This window comes from Hyperolius riggenbachi, chromosome 10, assembly GCF_040937935.1.
Source record: "Hyperolius riggenbachi isolate aHypRig1 chromosome 10, aHypRig1.pri, whole genome shotgun sequence".
NCBI classification, from domain to species: domain Eukaryota; kingdom Metazoa; phylum Chordata; class Amphibia; order Anura; family Hyperoliidae; genus Hyperolius; species Hyperolius riggenbachi.
This window is the reverse complement of record NC_090655.1, coordinates 235,665,024-235,692,058: the sequence shown is the minus strand read 5'-3', so window position 1 is coordinate 235,692,058 and position 27,035 is coordinate 235,665,024. Positions and strand designations below refer to the sequence as shown.

Here is a 27,035-nt window from a genome sequence, read left to right as displayed (position 1 = left end):
GATGTCAAATCCCTAATTATACCCTTCACCAAATACATTGGAGAGGTCTAGATTTCTAGATGGAGCCATTTGTGTGAATATTCAGTGGTCTTGTACATTTTGCCCTGCTATAAATGAAGTATGATCAAAAAAAGATTGCTTTAAATTTGTAGCCTTCCGAAACCCAAATACATACAATATTTCACGTGGCATTCAATAATATCAAATAGGAATTAAATACACAAATGTGGTGTCTCTACATAGGAAAAAAAATATTTTAGGAAATAAATACATGTTACCTCCCCTTTTAAAATACTTTTGGGTGATTAATGTCATACTACAAGAGTCAGCAATAAAGATATTTTTAGCGCACAGTGCTAGATTGATATCTGGCTGTCGGTCCAATAGGCCCACGATTGGACCTCCCAATGTCTCACTGTATCACCCTCTGAGGAAGCAAGGTTTGGACATGCGAAACGTGTCAGGATTACAATCTCTGAGCTGAGGCATTATGTGTATGCTCAATAAACCTTTAATCTTAAGCCCCATGCCACAATCTTGTTTATTACTCCCATTGATGGTTAGACATTAGAGGTCTAATCATGGATCGACAGCCAGATATCCATCTGGCTCCAACACTATCGAACTCCCTACCTCCCCCCATTAGGGTTTCCCCCACCTTCAACATCTTCGAGAAAGCCCTCAAAAGTCACCTTTTCACTCTGGCCTACCCCCCATGTTCTCTAAAGCCGCAGCTGAACTCTGGTCGTGTCCCTACCTCTCCCTCTAGATTGTAATCCTTCGACAGGGTCCTCCTCCTTGTGTCTCCTACCTGATGATGCACCTGCATTACCATACACCCATCCTATGGTTCTGAGTGGACTCAACTTGCCTAATCCCCATGCTCCCATCCAGTGACTGACTAAGCATTACCTATACTCATACTGTGCTGTGTGATCTGGTTTGCATGTATTCCTGTATTGTCTTATTGTCTGTAACCTTAACTAATGTCCAGCACTGCGCAATATGTTGGCGCTTTATAAATACAATAAATAAATACATGTAGAAGGAAACATATGAGTTTCCATTCATCCTTATGGGGGAATTCGCTTTGATATAAATGTGCTTCGGACATAAGCATGTTTCCGGAAAATATTATGCTTGCAAACCAAGGTTCCGCTGCATTATTCATTTTACACAGCACCCAAGTGGTTTATAGACAATTGTCTGTAGCATTCATGCAAAGGATGGGGAAGACATATTGATTACAGTATCATGTTTATTGGCCCCTATTTTTAAACATGTCAGTAATCAAACTTGTAAGTAAAATAAACCTAGAGTGGGTAGTATAGAAGTGTAGGAAACCCACTATCTGGGTGTAGAAGACCCCTCAAGTATTCTCCATGATGGCCCTAGCAGCCAATATGGTGATAACATGAGGAGGTGTGATGTCACTTATTGTGATAGTCACCAGATAAGTCACCAGATAGTGGACACAAGAGAAGTGTGACATACAAGACAGATTAATGTTAACAGGTCACCTGAACTGAGGCATTAACATTTTAGGGGCAAAGTCTGACGGATTTTGGACTAGTCCATCTCCTCATGGAAGATTCTCAATATTACCTTTTATTCTTTACAAAAGCACAAAAGCACACTCTGGAAAGGATCTGTATAGAGACGCCAGCCAGCCTCCCTACTTATTTGCATACTATTTTGGCAGGTGGACTGAGCAACTGTCATTCAATGAGTGCTTTGAGAATCAGAGAAGAAACTGAGAATCCCCCATGAGGAGATGGACTATTCCAAAACCTGTCAGATTTTTAAAATGTGGTATAAGTGACAGCAACAGGAAATAAGTCATTTATAGTGCATTTTACTCAGGGAGGTGTGTGTGTGTGTGTGTGTGTGTGTGTGTGTGTGTGTGTGTGTGTGTGTGTGTGTGTGTGTGTGTGTGTGTGTGTGTGTGTGTGTGTGTGTGTGTGTGTGTGTGTGTGTGTGTGTGTGTGTGTGTGTGTGTGTGTGTGTGTGTGTGTGTGTGTGTGTGTGTGTGTGTGTGTGTGTGTGTGTGTGTGTGTTTTAAATTTTCAGTTGCTTGCAATAATTGTGCTTTATTGCTTTCTGAAATTCTTCTGGAAAAGGCATCTCCCTGAGTGTTGTAATGCAGCAAGCCAGCATAGGTCCATAACACTCCAGAAACTCCTCAACAATGACTGTAATTCATACAGCTTCTGCGCCTGCATGAAAATGCCACATAGAAGTCTTGACAACATTTACGATATGTCTAGAATAGTAGCACATTCAGTCAGTATAAGAACAACAAGATGATGGTCAAGCAGACAGGTATAGATGCCCGGGTAATGTGATGCTTGAAGGTCCTCACTGCTGAGAGTGCAGGGTTCTCCTATGTTTATGAAGGGTTCCACTCTCAGTGAAGCATTTCCCACACTCTGAACACTGGAAGGGGCGTTCACCTGTGTGGACTCTTCGGTGTTTCACAAGAGCTCCCTTCTGAATGAACTTCTTCCCACACTCTTCACAGGAAAAGGGGCGCTCACCAGTGTGGATCATATGGTGTTTCAAAAGCTCTCCTCTCTGAATGAAACGTTTCCCACACTCTGAGCAAGAAAACGGCCGCTCGCCCGTGTGAGTCCGCTGGTGTTTAGAAAGGACTCCTTTCTGGGTGAAACTTTTCCCACACTCTGAACAGGAGAATGGCCGTTCACCTGTGTGGGTTTGCTGGTGCTGAAGGAGGTTAAATTTCTGAGAGAAACATTTCCCGCACTCTTCACAGGAAAAGGGGCGAGCACCCAGGTGTCTTTTCTGGTGTTTGGCAAGATCGCATTTCTGGACAAAAGATTTCCCACACTCTGAGCATGAGAAAGGCCGCACACTGCGGTGAACTCTCTGGTGCCTGTGGAAGTCCTTTTTCAGAATAAAACATTCACTGCACTCCGCACACGTGTAAAGATGCTCAGCTGTGTGAGTTTTCTGATGTGAATAAAATCCTCCTTTAGAAACAAAAGATTTCCCACACTGTGAGCAAAGATATGGAGGCTCCCCTGAGGGATGATTCCCACCAACAAATGATCTAGATGCCAAACACTGATCCAATTCAGAACTCAAACATGCCTTTTCTACCTGTCCACCTCCAACTGACAAGGCAAAAGATGACTTTTCACCACTACAGGGAGCTGTTCCTGTGTCTGCAGTGTAACTAATGAGGTTTTCTCCTGGAGAACATTGTGTGACGTCATTATCTTCTGTATTATTATCTGAATTTGAGATGAGACATCCTTTCAAGGTGTTCCCAATTTTGTGTCCTCCTGTTGGATGGAGAATATTATTGTTACATGTCAATTATTATTGTGTGTCACATATGTTGTCTTAGTAGTCACCAGACACTGAGCTCCATCATATAATTATTACAATCAAATCAGCTACAACACATAGGACAATACTGTACACTGATGACATTAATATGTCAGGAAATGACAATAGACCTACCTACACTTCAGCTGCTGAAATCATGGTGTTATACTGAGCAATGGAAACAGGCCTTTCATATGGTGTACAATATCTCCTCCTCATTTGTTGGTACTATGATGTAATACTGAGGAATGGAGATGGGCCTTTCATATGGTGTACAATATCTCCTCCTCATTTGTTGGTACTATGATGTAATACTGAGGAATGGAGATGGGCCTTTCATATGGTGTACAGCATCTCCTCCTCATTTGTTGGTGCTATGATGTTATACTGAGGAATGGAGATGGGCCTTTCATATGGTGTACAGTATCTCCTCCTCATTTGTTGGTACTATGATGTTATACTGAGGAATGGAGGTGGATATTTCATATGGGGTACAGTATCTCCTCCTCATGTGTTGGTGCTATGATGTTATACTGAGGAATGGAGATGGACCTCTCATATGGTGTACAGTATCTCCTCCTCATTTGTTGGTACTATGATGTTATACTGAGCAATGGAAACAGGCCTTTCATATGGTGTACAGTATCTCCTCCTCATTTGTTGGTACTATGATGTTATACTGAGCAAAGGAAACAGGCCTTTCATATGGTGTACAGTATCTCCTCCTCATTTGTTGGTACTATGATGTTATACTGAGGAATGGAGATGGGCCTTTCATATGGTGTACAGTATCTCCTCCACATTTGTTGGTACTATGATGTTATACTGAGGAATGGAGGTGGATCTTTCATATGGGGTACAGTATCTCCTCCTCATGTGTCGGTGCTATGGTGTTATAGTGAGGAAAGGAGATGGGCCTTCCATATGGTGTACAGTATCTCCTCCTCATTTGTTGGTACTATGATGTTATACTGAGGAATGGAGATGGGCCTTTCATATGGGGTACAGTATCTCCTCCTCATCTGTTTGTACTATGATGTTATACTGAGGAATGGAGATGGGCCTTTCATATGGTGTACAGTATCTCCTCCTCATTTGTTGGTACTATGGTGTTATACTGAGGAATGGAGATGGGCCTTTCATATGGTGTACAGTATCTCCTCCTCATTTGTTGGCACTGTGATGTTATACTAAAGAATGGAAATGGGGGGGGGGGGGGGGCGTGGCCAGCCGGCAATGTGAGTGCACGCACTTTGCAAAGCTCCCGCTGTGATCCTGACTAAAGTGATCCTGTGTACCGGACCCGTGAGCCTAAACTTTCCCGAAAGCTGCCGCGGCTGAGTGGAAAACTTGGTGCCCCTGTAGACGCTGTTCGGGGACTCTGGAGATACTGATGCCGAAAGGAGAGGGCAAAGAAGAGAGAAGCCTGATGGAGCCGGCGAAGAGACAAGATGGTGCTGACTCCCGGCTAACACGCTCTCGTAAGACAGGCCCTCACCAAGAAGAAGTAGCCGCCCGACTGGAAAAGTTTGTACACAAAGATGCAAAGCAGGTGAAGGGGAGAGACCAGGCAGTGTCTGAGCAGCAGAAGGCGGATCGGGGGGTTGCGGAAAATGCGCAGTCAGATCAGACAGGCCAAAATACGGAAGCAGCAGACGGAGAGTGGGAAACTGCCATTGAAGCAGAAGTACCTGCTGTTGCGGACGAGGCAATGCTGACAGATGACACTAACAGTCTTGATGTGCAGAAAGAACCCTCTTTAGGAGAGATCCTCGCTGCTATACAGACCTGTAATGCGGCTATAGTCTCTGTGTCGCAACAAACAGGAGGAATAAAGGAAGAGTTGGTGCTTTTGAGACAAGACATGTCCAAAATCAGAGAAAGAACTGCAGACCTAGAGAAAAGGGTCAGTGATATAGAAGATACTGTTGCCCCAGTAGTGAGAGATCTTAAGAGAGTGATCAAACACATTGCGAATACAGACAAGTCTGACGACATTGAAAATAGACTCCGCAGAAATAATGTACGTATAATAGGGCTTCTAGAGCAGACGGAGGATTCGGATCCTATAGCTTTTATTGAAAGATGGTTGCTGGAGGTGTTTGGTGCAAATGCCTTTTCTAAGCTATACGCGATTGAGCGAGCGCATCGTGTTCCTGCGAGACCCCCCAAGCCAGGGGCCCCACCTAGACCAATGTTAGCGAAGTTACTTCATTATCAAGATCGTGAAGTTATCCTTAAGTAGGCGAGGTTAAAAGGTAACATTATGTATGGAGAGCAAAAAATTTCTTTCTATCCGGATTTTTCAGCGGAAGTCCAGAAGCAGAGAATAAAGTTCTATGACGTCAAACAACGCCTGCAGAAGTTAAATCTTCAATATGCCATGCTCTATCCGTCCAAACTGAAAGTTATCGCGCAGAATGAGGCTTACTTTTTCCAAACACCTAAAGAAGCTACGCAGTGGCTTGATGAAAACGAACAACATCTGCGCCAGAAGTCTTCACCAGAGAAGGACTAAGTATGGAGAGTTAAGGTAGTTTTGATATCTCAAGGACTTTGGGTATAATATATAGCTCTCTCACTCAGTTAGATCTTATGGACTTAAGGGCAACATAAGTTATCTCCTGGTTCATCTAGTTAGATAATCTTGATTATAAGAAGTTTTGTTATGTAAGCAAGTATCCGTGTCTATCAGTATGTGCTATACTTTACTCTTCTACTCTATAATTTTGAAAGTAAGGGTCACCGGTTACATGGGATTGCATCATCCTTTTTGGAATTCTTATTGGGTTTATACCAAAGGTAGGGAGCAAAACACAAGGTGGTGCTTTAGCTTCAGAGTAGTTTCTTCTCTTGTAGAGCAGAAGACTACTGCTACAGATCGTAAGTGACACTACTGAGCACACACAATTCTATTTAATTATTTCTCTTGAATATTTGTTTATTATGTGCTCTATTGATAAGGGGGTTTTTACCCTGAATATTAGGTTTTGTTATAGTTTCCTTTTTATGTCTTGGCGGATCCAGTACAGTGAACAATTTTTTGACATTAGGCAGTGTGAGTACTCTAAATTCCCCTTTACTATACATTAAGTGAAATATGCCAAGTTTCTCAGTTGTTAGCTGGAATGTGAGAGGGTTGGCTGATCAAACTAAACGGCAGGCAATATTGTCTTTCTTGCAGAAACGGGGCCCTGCTGTGTTCTGTCTGCAAGAAACGCATTTGACCAAAGATAATCTTACCTGGCTCTCCAAAAGAGGGATCTCCTTTGGGTTCCACTCCACTCATTCATCATATTCTAGAGGAGTCTCTATCCTCATCCATTCAAAACTGCAATTTCAATTAACGGCTTCCCATGTTGACACAGAAGGTTGTTTTGTGATAATACATGGTCATTTCAACTCAGTTGAATGTTTAATAGTTGCTATATATTCTCCTCCTCCTTTCTCACTTTCTAATTTGCACCTAATTATTGAACTAATCCAGGATAAAATGCATCTTCCTGTACTTTGGATAGGAGATTTTAACATGTACCTAGACAGGAAATTGGATAGATTTAGATCCAGAGCACAGCCCAGTCAATCTTCCCCTCTAGCCAAGCTTATGGAGGAGTTAGCATTAATAGACATCTGGCGTAATTCACATCCTACAGATTTGGTCTACTCTTGCTTTAGTAGGACCCACATGTCTCTCTCCAGAATAGACCTGGCAATTGGCAATCAAGCCTTGTTGCCTCTAATTGAGAATGTTAACTATCTAACAAGAACACTCTCAGATCATTCACCCCTTAAAGTAACCTTTTTTAACCCCATACGTATGACTAAACCTAAAATGCCATGGAAATCAAATCCTTATTGGTTAACACTATTAGAGACACATTCTGAAATTACTCAAGAGCTAAGGGCATTCTTTGTATATGTTACGGCCAGAACCCGAAGTTTGGCCACTTCTAGTTCTGGCCGGCCACTTCGGGTTCTGGCCGGCCAATTCGCGAAGTGCCCGCTGCGCTGCGGCCAATGTTAGAAACGGATCGTTTACTCTGATATGAATGTATCTTCTGGCCGCAGCGCAGCGGCCAAACGTATTAATTTGTTGCAATTTTTAAGCCGGCGGCAATGTAACGATTCAAGCCGCCGGCTTTTTCATCTGCCTCATCTCTCTCCCTCTCTCTTCTTATGGGCAGCCGGGCGGGGACACGCGTGTCCCTCCGGAGTCGTTCGTCGCGGCAGGGAAGCCTGCCGTTCTTGCAGAGCGGGTGCTGGCAGAAGCAATGTCTGCAGCCTCCCCGCTCTGCTGCCCCTGCTGCGACGAACGACTCCCGGGGGGACTCGCGTGTCCCCCCCCCCCCCCCGCCGGCTGGCCATAAGAAGAGAGAGGGAGAGAGATGAGGCAGATGAAAAAGCCGGCGGCTTGAATCGTTACATTGCCGCCGGCTTAAAAATTGCAACAAATTAATACGTTTGGACGCTGCGCTGCGGCCAGAAGATACATTCATATCAGAGTAAACGATCCGTTTCTAACATTGGCCGCAGCGCAGCGGGCACTTCGCGAATTGGCCGGCCAGAACCCGAAGTGGCCGGCCAGAACTAGAAGTGGCCAAACTTCGGGTTCTGGCCGTAACATATATAACAATGATGTACTCAAGCGAGGCATCTCTTGGGAGGCTTTTAAGGCTTTTCTTAGGGGCTTACTGGTGAGGGAAATTAATAAAATTAGATCGAAAACTAGAGAGAGACATGGTTATTTAACTAAAAGAGTGATGGACACAGAAGTCTTATTTATAGCTGATCCTTCAGATATCAATGGGAATAACTGGGTTCAAGCTCAGGACTCTTTGAAGGAATATCTTGTTACTAAAGCAAATCACAAACGATTCTTCCTTAGACAGGCCTTTTTTGAGCAAGGAGACCAAACGGGTCACTTACTCTCTGTGATCACAAAGGCACAGACCCCTCCAAATTACATTAACGATTTGGTCATAGAAGGTGGAAATATCATAACAGACACTAATAGTATTGCTGGAGAGCTACAAAGATTTTATACAGATTTATATACATCCAGGATAAACTATACTTTGCAAGAACTGGTAATTTATATGAATTCCATTCCCTTGCTTGAGATTGGAGATGAGGATCGAGCCATGTTGGAGGCACCACTTACTTTGGATGAACTGGAAATAGCAGTTTCTGCTTTTCCAGGACATAAGGCACTGGGCGGAGATGGCCTTCCGGTGGAAATTTATAAAAATTACTCTGAATTCCTTCTTCCGCAGCTATTGGAAGTCTTTGATGAAACATTTAGAACAGGTATATTGCCCCAATCTATGATGGAGGCAGTTATAATTCTGATTCCAAAACCAGGAAAGGACCCACTTAAAATGGATTCATATAGGCCTATATCACTCCTTAACGCAGATGTTAAGATACTGTCGAAGGTCTTGGCAAATAGGTTAGCAAAAATTATAACTACAATCATAAAACCAAATCAATCAGGGTTTATTCCCTCAAAATCCACAGCTATTAATGTTAGACGGGCCTTTTTAAATATGCAGCTGAAAGCTGATCATATGGGAGATAGAGCTGTCCTTTCTCTTGATATTGCCAAGGCCTTCGACAGTGTAGAGTGGCAGTACCTATACGCAGTTCTGGATAGAATGCGATTTGGACCATCCTTCAGTCGATGGATTAAAATCCTTTATACGGCTCCAGTAGCTAGGCTCAGGGTAAATGACTCAATGTCTGCGTACTTTAAACTAGAGAGGGGTACTAGGCAGGGTTGTCCCCTGTCGCCCCTGCTCTTCGCAATAGCTATAGAGCCACTTGCTGAGCTAATAAGGACTGATAAGAGGATTAGGGGTTTTAAATACGGGGATATAGAAGAAAAAGTTGCTCTTTATGCAGACGACACAATACTATTTTTGCAAGATACCAATGAAACGTTAAAAGCCGTTATGAGCACTTTATCAAATTTTGGTAGATATTCTGGCCTCACAATAAATTGGGAAAAATCCTCAATATTGCTTCTAGATAGACAAGAGGCTGTACTTCCAAACTGTTGTGCTCACAAACAAAAAGTTAGTTCCTTTAAATATCTCGGTATAGTCCTCTCTGCGGACATTGAGTCATTTGAATCCCTGAATATTACCCCCCTATTGTCTAAAATAAGACAAAAACTAAAAGTCTGGTCTAAGCTGCCTCTTTCCCCGGTAGCCAGAATTAACCTTATTAAAATGGTAACCATGCCGCAGTTACTGTATTTACTACATAATGCTCCAATATGGCTCCATTTAAAACTCTTCAAAACTTTGGATAAGATCTTTAGGGATTTTATCTGGGGGCAGGGTAGAGTTAAAATTAAGCTTAAATTTTTACAATATTCTAAGGAAGAGGGAGGCCTAGCAGTACCAAACCCATGGGTTTATTACCTTGCTGCACAATTACAGCATTTGGTGGGTTGGGGGACCGGAGAATTGATAGATTCAAGTAGGAATCTGTTAAGCTCAGTTTTAAAAACTGAATCACTATATGAAGCTATGGAGGCAGGTAGGGTCGGTAACAAAAAAGGAAAAGAACCCACTCTTTTACTTATGCAGAAACTGTGGGAAAGGGTGAGACATATGCAAGATATCCAGGGGATCACTAAATACACTCCTCTTGATGCTCCAGTCTGATTTCCGGAATTGGCGAACCTCCCTTTTTTAAAGACCTGGGTTAGGAATGGTATCTCTTCCTTATCACAAGTATTGAGAGACCAAGAGGTGAGGCCACTGCAAGATATCTTAACTCTACAAAAACCCAATTCACCTTTGTTAAATTTCCAATATATGCATCTAAAGCACGCAATTAAAAAGCAACGCTTTTCACATTCTTTGCTGATGCAGCCATCTCCTGTCTACAATCTTTTAAATCAATGTAATGAACGCAGTGGCTTCATTTCAATGTCTTATTCAATGCTGCTTAGCTTATTTTTAAAGAAGTACCCTCTCAGGTGCTTTGACAAATGGGCGCAAGATTTGGGAGAATTGGCTACGGAAGATTGGATGGATATCCTTCAGAATGTCCCCTTGGTTTCTACTAATGCCTCCCAAAAACTATCACAGCTTAACATTATACACAGAACTCTACTAACTCCTAAAAGGCTCTTTTCTATGGGCTACAGGGATGACCCAATATGCCCCAGATGTTGTAGAGACCACAGGGACCTTTTACACATGTTATGGAGATGTCCCAAACTATTTAGATATTGGGAGCAAGTTTTAAATATTATTGATACTGTTTCCAAACAAAAACAGAACAGAAGTATAGAACTTTGTATCTTGGGTTCGTTGGTGGGTTTAAACACTCAGGAGGGCACGCAAGTGATGATAACCCGCGTACTATTCCAAGCAAGGAAATTAATCTTAGTGCACTGGAAGGATCCAAACCCCCCAAACGTAGAAATTTGGATTAAACAAGTAAATACATACTTAAAGTTGGAGAAAATAATATACCAACATAGAAAAGCTCCCCAGAAATTTGATAAGATTTGGTCAGGTTGGTTGGATACCCCGGGTCTGCCTGATTTTTCTCTAATCCAGGATAGATTGTTTGCTGGCCTAGGTTAATTTTTTAATCTTAAGACAGTTGTAAAGTCTAATACCACCTGCTATCTTGTATGTGTTGTGTCTGATAACTGCCACTCTTTATTATTATGAATAGGCACAATAAATGTCGTTTACTATTTTTCCACTTTGGTACGAAAACTGCTTAATTGTCAAGATGTGATTCTAAGGCGTATTTTGAGAATTATTTTATAATGCTGTACTGGAAATGTGATATACCTTCATGTAAATTGTATTATGCTATTATGTTTAATAAAGGCTGTTTAAAAAAAAAGAATGGAAATGGACCTTTCATATGGTGTACAGTATCTCCTCCTCATTTGTTGGTACTATGATGTTATACTGAAGGATGAAGATGGGCCTTTCATATGGTGTACATTATCTCCTCCTCATTTGTTGGTACTATGATGTTATACTGAAGAATGGAGATGGGCCTTTCATATGGTGTAAGTACAGTATCTCCTCCTCATGTGTTGGTGCTATGGTGTTATACTGAAGAATGGAGATGGGCCTTTCATATGGTGTAAGTACAGTATCTCTTCCTCATGTGTTGGTGCTATGATGTTATACTGATGAATGGAGATGGGCCTTCCATATGGTGTTCAGTATCTCCTCCTCATTTGTTGGTACTATGATGTTATACTGAGGAATGGAGATGGGCCTTTCATATGGTGTACAGTATCTCCTCCTCATGTGTTGGTGCTATGATGTTATACTGAGGAATGGAGATGGGCCTTTCATATGGTGTACAGTATCTCCTCCTCATGTGTTGGTACTATGATGTTATACTGAGGAATGGAGATGGGCCTTTCATATGGTGTACAGTATCTCCTCCTCATGTGTTGGTGCTATGATGTTATACTGAGGAATGGAGATGGGCCTTTCATATGGTGTACAGTATCTCCTCCTCATTTGTTGGTACTATGATGTTATACTGAGGAATGGAGATGGGCCTTTCATATGGTGCACAGTATCTCCTCCTCATTTGTTGGTGCTATGATGTTATACTGAGGAATGGAGATGGGCCTTTCATATGGTGTACAATATCTCCTCCTCATTTGTTGGTGCTATGATGTTATACTGAGGAATGGAGATGGGCCTTTCATATGGTGCACAGTATCTCCTCCTCATTTGTTGGTGCTATGATGTTATACTGAGGAATGGAGATGGGCCTTTCATATGGTGTACAATATCTCCTCCTCATTTGTTGGTGCTGTGATGTTATACTGAGGAATGGAGATGGGCCTTTCATATGGTGTACAGTATCTCCTCCTCATTTGTTGGTGCTATGATGTTATACTGAGGAATGGAGATAGGCCTTTCATATGGTGTACAATATCTCCTCCTCATTTGTTGGTGCTGTGATGTTATACTGAGGAATGGAGATGGGCCTTTCATATGGTGTACAGTATCTCCTCCTCATTTGTTGGTGCTGTGATGTTATACTGAGGAATGGAGATGGGCCTTTCATATGGTGTACAGTATCTCCCCCTCATTTGTTGGTGCTATGATGTTATACTGAGGAATGGAGATGGACCTTTCATATGGTGTACAGTATCTCCTCCTCATTTGTTGGAGCTATGATGTTATACTGAGGAATGGAGATAGGCCTTTCATATGGTGTATAGTACTTCGTTCTTATTTGTTGCTACTTTGATGTTACACTGATATTACTCACTTTTGATATCCAGAATACATTCCTCTTCTTTAATAGACCACATTGTTTCTCCCTCCTCCACAGACTTCTGATCACCATCATACGTGTCTTCCTCTTCCTCTTTAACCACAACACGTAATGTATTGTATTCTTCCATCTAACACCAAAAAAAGGGGAATTATTATTAATATTGGAAAAAAACACACACACACATATAAGCGGTGCATTTTTCGGACAGTACAATGCACTGTAAATGACTTTTTGCAATGCAGTGGTCATGCTACACGAAGTATTGGTAATACCGAACCTATTCTCACTAGTACATCTTCACATAGGGTATTGTGGATAGCACTCTCACCCCACTGGGTCCCAGTACTATCTGGGCAAGAACACAATCTGCATGGAGTTTGTATATTATTATCCCGTATTATTATTATTTAGTATTTATATAGCACCGACATCTTCCGCAGTGCTGTACTGAGTAGATTGTCTTTTCACTAAGGGCCTGATTCACAAAGCGGTGCTAACCTAGTTAGCACGCCTAAAAGACTTTAGGCGTGATAACCATTGCACCACGCTGGTTAAAAGCCAGTTTAGGCGTGATAAGTTTAGGCTTGATAAGTTTAGATCGCGCGCAAAGTCCCGCATGCAAAGCAGCGCCTTTAAAGTCTATGCGAAGTGCACCAGACTTTGCTAGCGCAAAACTTTTGATCAGCTGTGCACTGCGGTGCTAACCTAGTTGGTGTTATAGTTATCACGCCTAAACTTATCACACCTAAACTTATCACACCTAAACTTATCACACCTAAACTTATCATGCTTAAACTGAGTTTAGGGCGTGATAAAGGGCTTTTCACCAGCATGCTAACTGTTAGCACCGCTTTGTGAATCAAGCCCTAACTGTCCCTCAGAGGGGCTCACAATTTAATCTCTACCATAATCTTATGGCTATGTGTGTATTGTGCAGTATATGTATCATAGTCTAGGGACAATTTTTAGGCGGAATCCAATTAACTTATTTTTATGTTTTTAGGATGTGGGAGGAAACTGTAGTGTCCGGAGGAAACCCACCCGGACACAGGGAGAACATACAAACTCCTTGCAGATGTTGACCTGGCTGGGATTTGAACTGGGGACCCAGCGCTGCAAGGCGAGAGCGCCAATCACTATGCCAACATTCTGACATCTTTCGCAGAGCTGTACAGAGCATATAGTGTTGTCACTGTCTCCTAGAGGGGCTCACATTCCAAACCCTACTATAGTCATATGTATATACACTTTGTATTTATTGTAATTATTCTCTTGCACTTATTGCACGTATGCTTGTGCTATGTTTCATGTGATACTGTTTGTTCAGCTTGCAGCTCCATACCTCTCTGCACTTAGACACTTTATATACAAGGCCAATCTCTTGAACACGGCCATATATCTTTCCCATTTTTCCACTGCTCTTATATGGCTGCATATAGATACTGAATCCACTATGCACTTGGGTGTCCAGAATTACTAGTATATTTGCCCACACTATACATCTGTGACACTTTTTGGATCATTTATCACTATAGTTTTTTGTGGATCTTTTCTTATTATATTTTTATGTGCACTAGCACGGTTTTCTTTCTCACATATTTTTTCCTGGTCAACTTCCTATTTTTCCGGGGCTCCGTTTGACTCCGTATTTCACACAATATGTTTTGATAGCAGAGGCTTATGATTACAATGAGTATGAGGGAATTTTACACCCATTTTAATTGTTCTTAATGTCAGTATGTTTATATTAATGAAGGTTTTTTTCTATACTGCAATTACTTGTCCAGTCTATTCATTCTCTAGCAAATGGGTTCCTATTTCTCTTTCTATGATTTATATCGTTTCTGTACCCTGTATCTGTGAGGTAATAATTTTTTGCTCTGCTAGTGTTGTGTTGTATATGCATACCATAGTCTGGGAGCCATTTTTTAGGAGAAGCTAGTTAACTCTGTATGTTTTTGGGATGTAGGAGGTACTTCAGTTTTCTTCCATATCCCCAAAAACATACAGATAGAATAAGACCCCCCCCCCCCCCCCCCCAAAAAAAAAAAAAAAAAAGCTAGCATTACACTATACAGTAGAGTTGTGATTATCAAGAACTCAACCAACCAGCACAAATTGCCCCAGTGCTCACACTGGTGAAGGCCAACTTCTTAGGCTGTCTAAGTAGATCAGGGGAGAGAAAAGAGCGAGTGCACACCTATGCCTTATAACCTTATTGCCACTACAAACAGCGGTGCAACTTCCAGATGAAGATAAGTGTCAATCACAGTAGTATTTCAAAGGAGAAAGAAATCCGGGAGCAACTCGCCATGTCATACTTCAATAAAACTTCAACTTTTAATGCGTTTCTTCCATAAAAACAAAAAGTGGTAAAAAGACAAAAAGCAATACTCAACATTCAGAAGGCAGTATGGGAGGATGGTCGACAATCGTTTCGCCCCTCAATAAGGGTCTGGAAAAAGCCCTTATTAAGGGGCGAAACGATCGTCGACCATCCTCCGCATCCTCCCATACTGCCTCCTGAATGTTAAGTATTGATTTTTGTCTTTTTACCACTTTTTGTTTTTATGGAAGAAACGCATTAAAAGTTGAAGTTTTATTGAAGTATGACATGGCGAGTTGCTTCCTGATTTCTTTCTCCTTTGAAATACTACTGTTCTTAGGCTGTCTGTTGGCTCTGCTGATACTAAAGCCTGAGTTTCACAGATCCCCCAAAGTTAATATACTTTCAATGACTGTATATTAACATGTAATACAGCGTTCATGGTATGCAGAGCTGTGGAGTCTGAGTTGGAGTCGGAGTAATTTTGGGTACCCGGAGTCGGAGTTGTGATTTTATAAACTGAGGAGTCGGGAGCCGGATGATTTTTGTACAAAATCCACAGCCCTGGTAAGTATTAGACTAAGGAGTCCGAGTCGGAGCCATTTTGGGTTTGAGTTGGAGTCAGAGTCAGTGGTTTGGTTTCATAAACTGAGGAGTCGGAGTCGGAAGATTTTTGTACCGACTCCACAGCTATATAGAATAGGGTGTAGTACTGTAACGATTGGTGTCAGCAAGCACAGATATTCTGATTATTGGTGATCTGCAGTATCACCAATAATACAGATGCTATACCTGATTATATGGTGATCTGCAGAATCACCAATAATGCGAGTATAGCGAGACGCAGGACAACCAGATGTAACATAGGTGTTTGGTGCAACAGTAATGTGTAGAGATACTCACTACCCCAGAGGAGCTGGTATAGAGAGGTATCTCTATTGAACTCAGGAATACAACCTCCAGCAAGCTGGAGATGTAGACAACAATAGTAATCAGTTCACTCGAGGAGCGGGTGGTATACAATAAGACAAGGCATTGATCACCCGAGGAGCGGGTGATTCAGACTGCACTGCAGCAGATCACCTGAGGAGCAGGTAATGAGGAAAGTACTATAGTAGCTAGTCACCTGAGGAGCAGGTGATTAAGACTGTACTGCAGCTACTGATCACCTGAGCAGCAGGTGATTCAGACTGTACTGCAGTTACTGACTATAGTAGCTAGTCGCCTGAGGAGCAGGTGATTAAGACTGTACTGCAGCTACTGGTCACCTGAGGAGCAGGTGATTCAGACTGTACTGCAGTTACTGATCTCCTGAGGAGCAGGTGATTCAGACTGTATTGCAGATTCAATCACCTAAGGAGCGGGTGATTCCTAAACAGAGAATCCCTCACCAGTGACTAGGTTCACTGGTGAGGACAGGATATTCAGACAAGCAGATTCGGTAACAGGCGGACAGATACGGTACAAAGACAGAAGGCTGAATCAGAGTAGTATTCAGGCAGAGTCGGCAACAGGATCAGATAGGCAAAGGCACAGAATCAGTAAGCAGAAGAGTAGTCAAGGCTAGCAGAAGGTCATAACAAATAATACAATGCAATTAGTACTTTAAGCTATCAACAGAGTCTGACTAAATGTGGATCCCCAGCTCCTGCTGGTTCTAGCACACTTTGGGATCTGACTAAGGTCTGAGTGCTAACACCTAGCATTCGCAACAGCAGACGCGGATCAACTGACAGGCAGGTCCTATATATACTGCAAGCGCTCCACAGCGCCGCCCCAGTCACTCAGCCAATCCGGAGCACCGCTGGAGTCAGCTGACCGGCCGATCAGCTGACTCCCCTTCTACTCGCATAAAGGTCCTGTCGCCTGGCGCGCGCGTAGCCCTCAGTCTATGTGCAACTGAAGGACCAGGCAAAACTCCAGCATGTAACTGCGCGGCAAAGGCCACCGGCTGAGACGCGGAGATAACCGCCCTGCCGCTCACCGCTGCGGCGGTATCTCCGCTATCAATTACAAGTACTGTATTAGCTGGGCCTATTTTTAACATTGAGTCTCAAGCAACCAGAGAGCCCACTTATTATTATTATTGGGTATTATTATTATGATTGGGTATCAGCCAATCCCCGTCTGTGCTGGATAACTGAGACTCTACTGTAGTAGGGAAATTATACTATGACTATGGTAGGGATTAGATGTGAGCTCCTCTTAGGACAGTCAGTGACATAACTATGTACTCTGCAAAGCGCTGCAGAAGATGTCAGTACTATATAAATACATAATAATAATATGGTGGGACATTAGACTATGACTTTGGTAAGGTTAGAGTGTGAGCTCTTCTGAGGACAGTCAGTGACATGACTATGTACTCTGCAAGGTGGGAGAGGTGCCCAGAAAACATAAAAAATATTAAAATGATAAATGTTAAAAAATGCACTAGAAAATAATTTATTAGCATGATGCGTTTGGTGGGTTATACCCTCCTCCGCTGGAAAGCATACTGTGATGCGGGATTTGAGTCTTTGACCAGGGTTCGAATCCCAGCTCCAGCCAATATTTAAAACAGTCTTTGGGCAAGGCTCTCCAATGATCCTGGTCACCCGTGGAACGTGTATTAAGTGGCTGCAGCCCTGAAGCACTTTGAGGCCTCTTGCACACTACCTGCAATTCTGATTTTTTTTATACTATCCGATTTTTGATTCTGATTAAAAAAGGTACTGCATGCTGCTAGGTTTTTTAATCGGAATGAAAAATCGGATCGTATAAAAAATTGAAATCACATGTAGTGTGCAAGAGGCCTGAGTCCACCAGGAGAAAAGCGTCATATAAATGTTCTGTGTCTTGACTTCCTCAGGTGTGAACACTTTCCATCTGCCGGTAACAAGCGATATGAGATGCTTATGTTGCTTTTTTTTGTGCCTAACAGCCTGCTGGTGTAGACTGGAGAAAGAGGGTGTAATCCATGAGGGCTCATTCACCACCTTGTCTACCATCTATTGGGAGGTAAGCTTCATTTTTCATTATGATAATATTATTTACTTTCTGGGTACCTCTCCTTTGGTATTTAACACAAGAAAAAGTAGTTTACAGTGCATTTTGCTTTAGGCCTCATACACACGCCTGACTGAAGTCGGCTGAGGAGGCCGATGATGACCGCCTCAGCCAACTATCAGGCATCTGTATGGCAGCCAGTTACCACCAACCCCAACCTGCAAGCGATCTGCCGGGCAGATCTACTCAACCCTAGCGACGACGATCTCCCTGCCGATCCAATTTTTTGCGCTGCTCCCCCACCCACCGTGTGACGCCACACATGCGTCACTCGTCATCCTGCATAGCAACACAGCGTGTCGTCAGCTACACAGCTAACACGCATGTGTGCACTACAACCCGGCCCAGCGATGCCCCCCAAGGGGACCCGGTACTGATCTCTGATGGGCGACACCAGTCAAAGGTGTGCATGCACCTTTATATGAATGCATGCACATGTATTATACATTTTACAGTTTTATTTCATAGTGGTCGTTTTAGATGTGAACATTGACAGACTAACTTATAACAACTAGTACAGCTTGGATGCACATTTGAGCTGTTGCTCAGATCAACCTACCTGGTAATGGTAGGGGATAGTGGAATCTTCCTGTGTACAATCCTGGAAATAAAGAGAACCTGTACATCTCTCTGGTGGGTTTCTGTAACTGGATCCATCTGTAGGAAACACACATACTGAGTGAATTGACAGACCTGGTGCATTTTTAATGCTGTTTAATGCCTCTTTTATCTGTTTCACTTTAATATTAAACACCCATGAAAAGAATTATATGATAAGTTTGCACCTAATGATGTACGTAAACTAGCACATATTAACTATACTGGGTGCTAACACATGATTCATGACAGCTTGTCATCTATCTTGTATGCCTTGCTCAAGCCTCGCGCAAATGTAAGAGGACTATCGCCCTAAAGGGTCAGATCTTCATCCTGGGGCCAAGCACTGTACAGACATGTCACTAGCCTGCAGGCTAGCAATGTGTCTTCTGCTACGGAGGGCCCAAAAAGAACTGTAGTTAGCCAATCGTGAGGAGTGATCAACTGGGAAGGTTGTACATAAAACAATTGTAGGTCCACACACTCTATAAAGTTTTAAATGAACCTGAAGTGATGAGACTGACTTCAGGGTACATACTCACCTATGTAGAGCACTTGGTCTAGATACCATGGAGCCTTCCTGCTCCTCGCTCTGTCCCGTCATTCCACTGCTGTCCCCCTGCTTGGTCAAATATCTCTTCAGCACACCTCATGCAGCCTTCAGAAGTACTTGCATCCCCAAGTACGTCTGAAGATCAGAATCATGTTTTATTCACCAAGTACGCCACGCGACATACCCGGAATTACTTGTGGTACACATGACAATGACAGCGGTACATAGACAGACAGACAATACATTACATTAGTACACCCACCTATAGACGTGGGAAGCATGCATGCTGATGCTAGGGGACTGATGGCTAGGTAGTGGGGCAGGATCCTAAAGTTTGGTGAAAAATTGACCAGGGACTAGTGGGGCAAGATGGGAAAAGTTCGCTGAATAGTTGTCCAGTGACTGGGGTGTCACTACCTAGCAGGAGAAAATACATATATCCAGGCACATCGCATCTAGTTAGGACATTAAATAAGTTAAGGAAAGGGAGGTGCTGAAGGGGGTGTGGCTAGAAAACAGCAAAAATCTATTAACCCTTCGCCCTCTCACATGCAAATGTTCAAACAAATGCATTCACAGATTCACTCGTCCAGGCACAACTGTTATCCCTACAGCTAAGTTAAAAGCCGGGGTCTTAGTTCACAGAAGAATGCATTCTTATGCTTAGTCACCTATACTGCGCAGAAGTACCCAGGTAAACATAGGTGTCCTAACTCTGGCCCTGTAACATGCATAGTGCAGGCATGCAAACACATTCATTGCATCAAACCTATCAATGGATTAGGAGCACACATCCTGACGTCCTCTCCTGGGACAGACAGTGCATCTTACCAATCGCACAAGGGAGATAACGTTATGCGTCCATGTGCACCATGCACATACACCAGCATAAGCTGTGTGCATGCTGACAAACACATACAGGGGAAGGAGGGAGTGTACTGAATTAGACCCTAGCCACAGGGGTCAGTAACAAGAACAAAATACATATATCCAGGCACATCGCATCTAGTTAGGACATTAAGTAAGTTAAGGAAAGGGAGGTGCTGAAGGGGGTGTGGCTAGAAAACAGCAAAAATCTATTAACTCTTCGCACTCTCACATGCAAATGTTCAAACAAATGCATTCACAGATTCACTCGTCCAGGCACAACTGTTATCCCTACAGCTAAGTTAAAAGCCGGGGTTTTAGTTCACAGAAGAATGCATTCTTATGCTTAGTCACCTATACTGCGCAGAAGTACCCAGGTAAACATAGGTGTCCTAACTCTGGCCCTGTAACATGCATAGTGCATAACGTTAGCTCCCTTGTGCGATTGGTAAGATGCACTGTCTGTCCCAGGAGAGGACGTCAGGATGTGTGCTCCTAATCCATTGATAGGTTTGATGCAATGAATGTGTTTGCATGCCTGCACTATGCATGTTACAGGGCCAGAGTTAGGACACCTATGTTTACCTGGGTACTTCTGCGCAGTATAGGTGACTAACCATAAGAATGCATTCTTCTGTGAACTAAAACCCCGGCTTTTAACTTAGCTGTAGGGATAACAGTTGTGCCTGGACGAGTGAATCTGTGAATGCATTTGTTTGAACATTTGCATGTGAGAGTGCGAAGGGTTAATAGATTTTTACCTAGCAGGAGAGGCTGGAGTTCAGTAGAAGGACAGCCTGGGGGAAGAAGGTTTTCCTGCCCCTCGTGGTTCTGGACGACGTCTCAATGGAAGGACCTCAAAGAATCAACTACCTGGGGGGAGGGGTCTTGCGAAAATTTGGAGGCCCTCGACCTCGTTCTAGTAGAGTGGAGGAGGTCTAGGGGTGGCATGAGTGCATCTGTCCTAGGCATGCGCCAATCCGAACTTGGGCATGCGCAGTACGCATATGCCCATCTTTAAAAGCACTCGGGGATGCAAGTACTTTCGCAGTCTGCCAAGGAATTGTAATTCAGAGTCCGTCAAGTAACTTCAACAGGGGACAGCACCGCAAAGATGGGACAGACCGAGAACCGGGAAGGCTCTATGGTAGCCAGAGCCTTCTGACTACTTAGGTAAGTATCTAACTTGAAGTGAGATTCCTCCGTGAAGTGACCCCAAGACGAGGGGGCATAAAAGTTTTATGCATACCTGGCCCTGGGGCTTCCTCCAGCCCCTTGCATGCAGATCACTCCCTCACCGGGGTCTAAAGGCTCCTAAATTCTCCTGCAGCAGCTCCTTTTTCGCGGCCAGTTGGACTGTACATTGCCGACCCGGCTGCGCATGCCCACAATGCTCCCGCTGCCAGGAGAGTTCTGTGCCTGCACAGTAGTACAATACCAGCCATGGGAGCAAGACGGGGTGCGCTCTTAGCCGCACTGCGCCTGTGCCAAATGGCCCCGACTGAAAACTGAACTGGAAATTGCCGGACCCCAAATTACTTTTCCCTCTAAGTTGTTATGACTCGGATGGGGAATGATAATTAACGCCTCCCGGAATTTCACCGGCAGCAGAGTGAGCCATCATTCAGCTCGCCCTGTGCCAAAGTGACCGGGCGGCAAACTGCCACGTACACCCCCTCGTACCTGGTGATATGAGCAGCGGCTGATTCCTCATCATGTCAACCTTACTGGGCTTCTTGTGTCCTAAATCCTGAGAAGTCCCCATTTCTACTTCATCTTCTTCATCTTTAATCTCTTCTTTCATTATTAAATTGATATCAGTCAAATATCTGCCCTGAAAGTATAAGGATTAAATAATAACAACAACAAGGAAGTCCATGAATTGATCCTAACATATCCAACAGTAATCATCTATTGATCTTCTACCTGAGGATGAGGAGGGATCTTCTGACCTTTCATCACAATGTTCTCCTCCAGATCCTTGTGTCCGTCTAGACACTCCCACTTCCACTGCAATGCAGAAACAGTGGCCAGGTGAGACACAATACAGGGAATGATTTATAGAATAAACAGAAAATAATTTATAACATAGATCGCAGTAATACTTGCCTCTCGCGCCAGCAGCTTAGTGATCTTGTGGGTGGCATTTACAATCTTCTGCCTGGTGTTTCGGTCGGTCATCAGGGAGTGAGACGGAGGTACCATGATGGACACATGGCTACCAATTTTCACTGGAGAAAATCTCTGTATTAAAAAAAAAACAAGCCATGTCATGTGACCTCTCAGACTCCTCCACCCTTCTCCAGTCAGGTGTGTGTTTTATTAATAGAAATAAATATGACTTCCCAAAATCCTCTTCACCTCTGAAGTCAGGTGTGTGTTTTATTAGCGGAGATAAAAGTGACTTCCCAGAATCCTCCTCACCTCTCCAAATACATGTGCTTTATTAATAGAAATATGGGTAAAGTCATGTGACCGCCCAGAATCACCCCTCTTCTCTAGTCAGGTATGTGTTTTTTTTTTTAATGGAGATAAGAGTGATGTCATGTGACCTCCCAGAATCCTCCTCACCTCTCCAGTCAGCAGGTAGATGATTTCCAGAGCAAGATTTAATATCCTTTCGGTCATGTGACTCCGTTCCTCCTCCATCTCCAGTGATGTCATCTGTACAGAAAGCTCCTCTCTGTGGACAGATTGGACAGATGATAAGGTGAGAAATATGTGAACTGTAAGACTGAGAGATGTATCACAACGAGCATATGTCACATATTTTGCTCATTTAGCATGGCTAGAGCTTTTTATTACACTATACTCCTCTGCAGCCTACTCTGACAGTGTGACAGAAGCAAGGACTGTCAGTATTGCTCGCAATCAGCAACTTCTGTTGTGTGTTTGGCATTTATAAATATCTACTAAATACAGTGTCTACTGCACCTTTTACATTGTGAGCAGCATAAATCTAGATGTATATATACAGCAAGAGTGTGCTGCCAGCTGATCACAGGCTAGACTGAGGGGATATGCTTATTTTGAGAAGGGAGACACACACACAGTGCATATATATATATAGACGGGTGCAGATAAAACAAAGAGGAGTAAGACAACCGAACCAAGTGTGCGAAAACTGTCAAAGAGAGACAGCACAGTACTTTCTTCAGAAGAGCAAAAAGTCAGGGAGAGAGAGTACACTGGAGAGGGAAAGTGAGAGTGGGCATAGTGCCACAGAGGAGGGGGCAGGGCTGTGGAGTCAGTACAAAAATCATTTGACTCCAACTCCGACTCCTCAGTTTATGAAACCTCCGACTCCAACTCTGACTCCAGGTATCCAAAATGACTCCAACTCCTCGACTCCTTAGTCTAATACTTACCAGGGCTGTGGATTTGATACAAGAATCAACCGACTCCTCACTCTGATCCCTCAGTTTTTGAAACCACCGACTCCAACTCCGACTCCAGGTACCCAAAATTGCTCTGACTCTGACTCCTCGACTCCACAGCTCTGGTTTGGAGGAACATTGTGCCTAATGGTCAATTTGATGCCATTAATTCCAGCATCAGTGTTACCTGGCCTTGATCCTGTCTGAATGTCCACGTAATGGTATGCACACACTGTTGGCGTTAGGAAATACCTATGGCTAAGGGCATATGCATGTTCACAGAGAGTGTGTATAGTGTAGTGTTTGCACACGAGCAACATACAAATTACAAAAATCGATACTTACCCGCTGCTGCCTCCTCCAGCAGCATAAATACGTGTGAGTCCCTCGCCGTCATCCCGCGGTCTGCCGTTCATCTGCGATCAGCCCCGGTAACTGGTAAAAAGTCGCGTCCAGTCTGGGTCTACGCATGCACGGACCTCTCATGCATGCGCAAATGACCCACACTGGACATGACCTAGACAGTTATTGGAGCTGATTGCGGTTGATCGGCAGGCCGCGGGAGGAAGGCCAGGGACTTGCACGTGTTTATGCTGCTGGAGGAGGCAGCGGGTGAGTATAGATTTTTGTAGTTTCTTCTACTTTATAAATAGATAATAATATGGTAGGACATTAGACTACGACTATGGTAGAATTAGATTGTGAGCTCCTCTGAGGACAGTCAGTGACATGACTTTGTACTCTGTAAAGTGCTGCAGATGTAAGCGCTATATAAATACATATGGTGGGACACAAGAATATGGCTATATACTCTGTAAAGTGCTGCAGAAGATGCCAGTGCTTTATAAACATATATGGTAAGACATTAGACTATGATTATGACTATGGCAGGATTACATGAGCTCATGGCCGGCCTTTGACCTGAGCGACCAGAGCAGTCACTCAGGGCGCCGGCTTCCAGGGGGGCGCACGTGCATTCATCTACTCTGGACTGGCCTTGGCCGTATTTCTACCTGGCTGCGGGCTCCGAGTCTGTCTGTGGCTGCTGCGAGTAGCTCTGACTCTGCCCTCCCTGTCCCGCTAAGGGGGGGTGGGGTAAAGACTCCAGGAACCTGCTGCTGCCTCTTATGGTGCATGTGTGAGCAATACTTGCCAGCAGCGCCGCCCCTAGCTCACAGGCGATGTCTGATTGGATGGCTCAGCCTGCTTCAGTGGGAGATGCAGGTTGCTCCAGGGCTTCGCTGCCTCAAATCAGATACTTGCCACTCCTGAGTCCTGGCCATCTTCTGTCCCCAGCAACACAGCGGACAAGACAAGCAGAAAAGTAACTGCCTCCTGGTTGGGGAAGGAAAGGGGGGGGGAGGGGCTGTCAGGGGTGCCTATATATACACTAAAGTGGGGATCTGCCTATATATACTAAAAGGGGGATTTGCCTATATGCACTAAAGGGGGGATCTGCCTATATGCACTAAAGAGGGAATCTGCCTATATACACTAAAGGGGGGGATCTGCCTATATACACTAAAAGGAGAAGATCTGCCTACATACATACACTAAAGGTGGGGGTCTTGATAGCACTTTTTCACCAACTTTAAGGAACTTTTTTTAATTGTAAAATGCTAAAAAAAAGTTATTTTAAAATGAAGATGAAAATTATCTCCTAGGAGAAAACTCAGGAGAAAAGGGGAATTGCATATGGGTGTGTGTGTGTGTGTGTGTGTGTGTGTGTGTGTGTGTCAGCAGCAGTGTGTGTGTGTGTGTGTGTGTGTGTGTGTGTGTGTGTGTGTGTGTGTGTGTGTGTGTGTGTGTGTGTGTGTGTGTGTGTGTGTGTGTGTGTGTGTGTGTGTGTGTGTGTGTGTGTGTGTGTGTGTGTGTGTGTGTGTGTGTGTGTGTGTGTGTAAAAAGGATGAATGGGGGGGGGCACCAAAATCTGGTTTCACTCAGGGCGCTATGAAACCTAAGGCCGCCCTGGATGAGCTCCTTTGAGTACAGTCAGTGACCTGACTATGCAAAAGTGCTGCAAAAGATGTCAGTATTACACACATACATGTAGCAGTGGAGTGTTGTACCGTGTTAGCCATGAGAAAAAGCAAGAAGTCTTGAATCAGGGTTCAGGGTGATTCTTCATACACAGAGATGGTAATGATGATGATAGTACATGAGTATGGGAAAGATGAGATGGCAAGATCTATAGATCACCTTGCTCTATGTGTAGCAGAACCTGCTGGTGATGTGGGAGGGGCGCGTGGTAAGGTGGGGGGGGGGGGGGGGGGTTATAAAAATATATATAAAAAATAAATAAAAGATATAGTTATTTCCTATTACCTCCTCTGCTGCCAGTCCCAGTAATGTCTTCCTGACAATCCACCTATAACTTCCTGTCTTTTGCGTTCAATTGTTATTGGTGAGATCACCATCTTGTGGAGCGTAGAGGAACTACATGCTACGCTAATTCTTGCAGATTTTCACAACAACAATTGACGTTTCTCCAGGAAGCAGATGGCTACCCTACATACATCATCTTGTGGATCAGTGAGGATAAGAAAAGAAAAGTAAAAGTTACTTACCTCAGTAGAGAGAAGCCCCTGGATATCCCAGAGTCTTCCCCAGGGTTGTAACTAGAAATCAATGGACCCCCCCTGTGAAACACTGGATGGGGCCCTCTCCCGCCAAAACAAATCTATACATTTTTGTCTGTAAAACTATGTATGATTCCTTATCATTGGCTGAGCAGATGGAGTCATTAGAACAAGTGTGCAGAGAGCAGGAAGTTTTTTTTCTCTGTGCCTTTAGTTATCAGTCTCTCAGGATGGGCCCCCTGCAGCTTCTAGGCCCCCCTGCTAGGGTTGCCACCCAGCCGGTATTCGGGCGGCAGGGCCGTTTTTTTCATTAGAAAGCCGGTGCCGGAATATTTTTTTTACCGGCAGGGCATTTGCTCAGGATTTGCCGGTAAAAACAAGAGGAGAAACAGAGCATTGCTATATAAAACCTCCCCAAACTGCTGCCAGCCAATGAGAGCGCTTCCACTGGCTGGGCTGGCCCGCCCCACTCCTGTGCCTACACTAGCTGTTCGTGGCCGAGGTGTAGAAGGAGGAAGTGCAATGTATTCTACACGCAGCAAGCAGAGTGTCTGCCCCTCCTCCTGCTCCACTGCAGTCAGTGCAGTCTTCTGAAACTTTGAAGTCTGAAGCGTCACACAGGTTCTCCATAATTACATTCTATGTTTCTCATGGTCGGCTCAGTTGTCAGTCTGTCACAGTTCTCTTTCAGTGAATTGTTACGAGTGAATAGAGTATATTCCGCTGTACCAGGAGTCCAGGAGAGGCTACCTGTCGTAAAAATTCCTGAGGGACCAGGAGGTGTTAATGACAGGCTGTTACAGCGTCAAACATTTGTGAAGAAGGCTATTACCTAAAGATATGCAGATTAACACTGCAATCAAATGGGGCTTTTGAGCTTGCAAATTGTCTGAAAAGCAGGAGCCCTGCAGCTACTTAACCAATTCTTTTTTTCTGAATGGTAGCTATAGACGATAACAGACATTCCCACCTGTAAGGTGCCATGTCCATTTCCATTGGGGCATGTCACCAGTGCTGCTGCGAAGCTGAATCACTATAGTTATATGGTT

The 27,035-nt window shown here is 43.7% G+C and overlaps 1 protein-coding gene across 2 annotated transcripts; it reads right to left on the bottom strand.

Annotated features, from left to right (window-relative positions):
* Window positions 1-2,021: 2,021 nt before the first annotated feature.
* On the bottom strand, window positions 2,022-26,548 carry LOC137534904 (oocyte zinc finger protein XlCOF7.1-like). 2 transcript variants are annotated; one of them, XM_068256608.1, is made up of 8 exons: window positions 25,975-26,548; window positions 22,602-22,713; window positions 22,140-22,274; window positions 21,957-22,040; window positions 21,714-21,864; window positions 18,573-18,670; window positions 12,631-12,766; window positions 2,022-3,305 (listed from the first exon to the last, which is right to left on the bottom strand). In XM_068256608.1, the coding sequence occupies exons 2-8, from the start codon at window positions 22,692-22,694 to the stop codon at window positions 2,359-2,361; spliced, it is 1,644 nt and encodes a 547-aa protein (XP_068112709.1). In that variant the 5' UTR covers window positions 22,695-22,713; window positions 25,975-26,548; the 3' UTR covers window positions 2,022-2,358. The 2 variants fall into 2 exon arrangements, with proteins under 2 accessions (XP_068112709.1, XP_068112710.1); XM_068256609.1 differs by lacking the exon at window positions 25,975-26,548 and adding an exon at window positions 25,455-25,538.
* Between the last annotated feature and the right edge of the window lie 487 nt (window positions 26,549-27,035).

What these genes read in the sequence shown, in the direction of transcription:
- LOC137534904 (XM_068256608.1), bottom strand. Translation starts at nt 22,694, where the DNA reads ATGACATCACTGGAGATGGAGGAGGAACGGAGTCACATGACCGAAAGG. An exon ending in CTAAGCTGCTGGCGCGAGAG is followed by an intron (nt 22,041 to 22,139) that starts GCAAGTATTACT and finishes TCTGCATTGCAG; the next exon opens with TGGAAGTGGGAGTGTCTAGA. An exon ending in CTATCCCCTACCATTACCAG is followed by an intron (nt 12,767 to 18,572) that starts GTAGGTTGATCT and finishes TTTTGGTGTTAG; the next exon opens with ATGGAAGAATACAATACATT.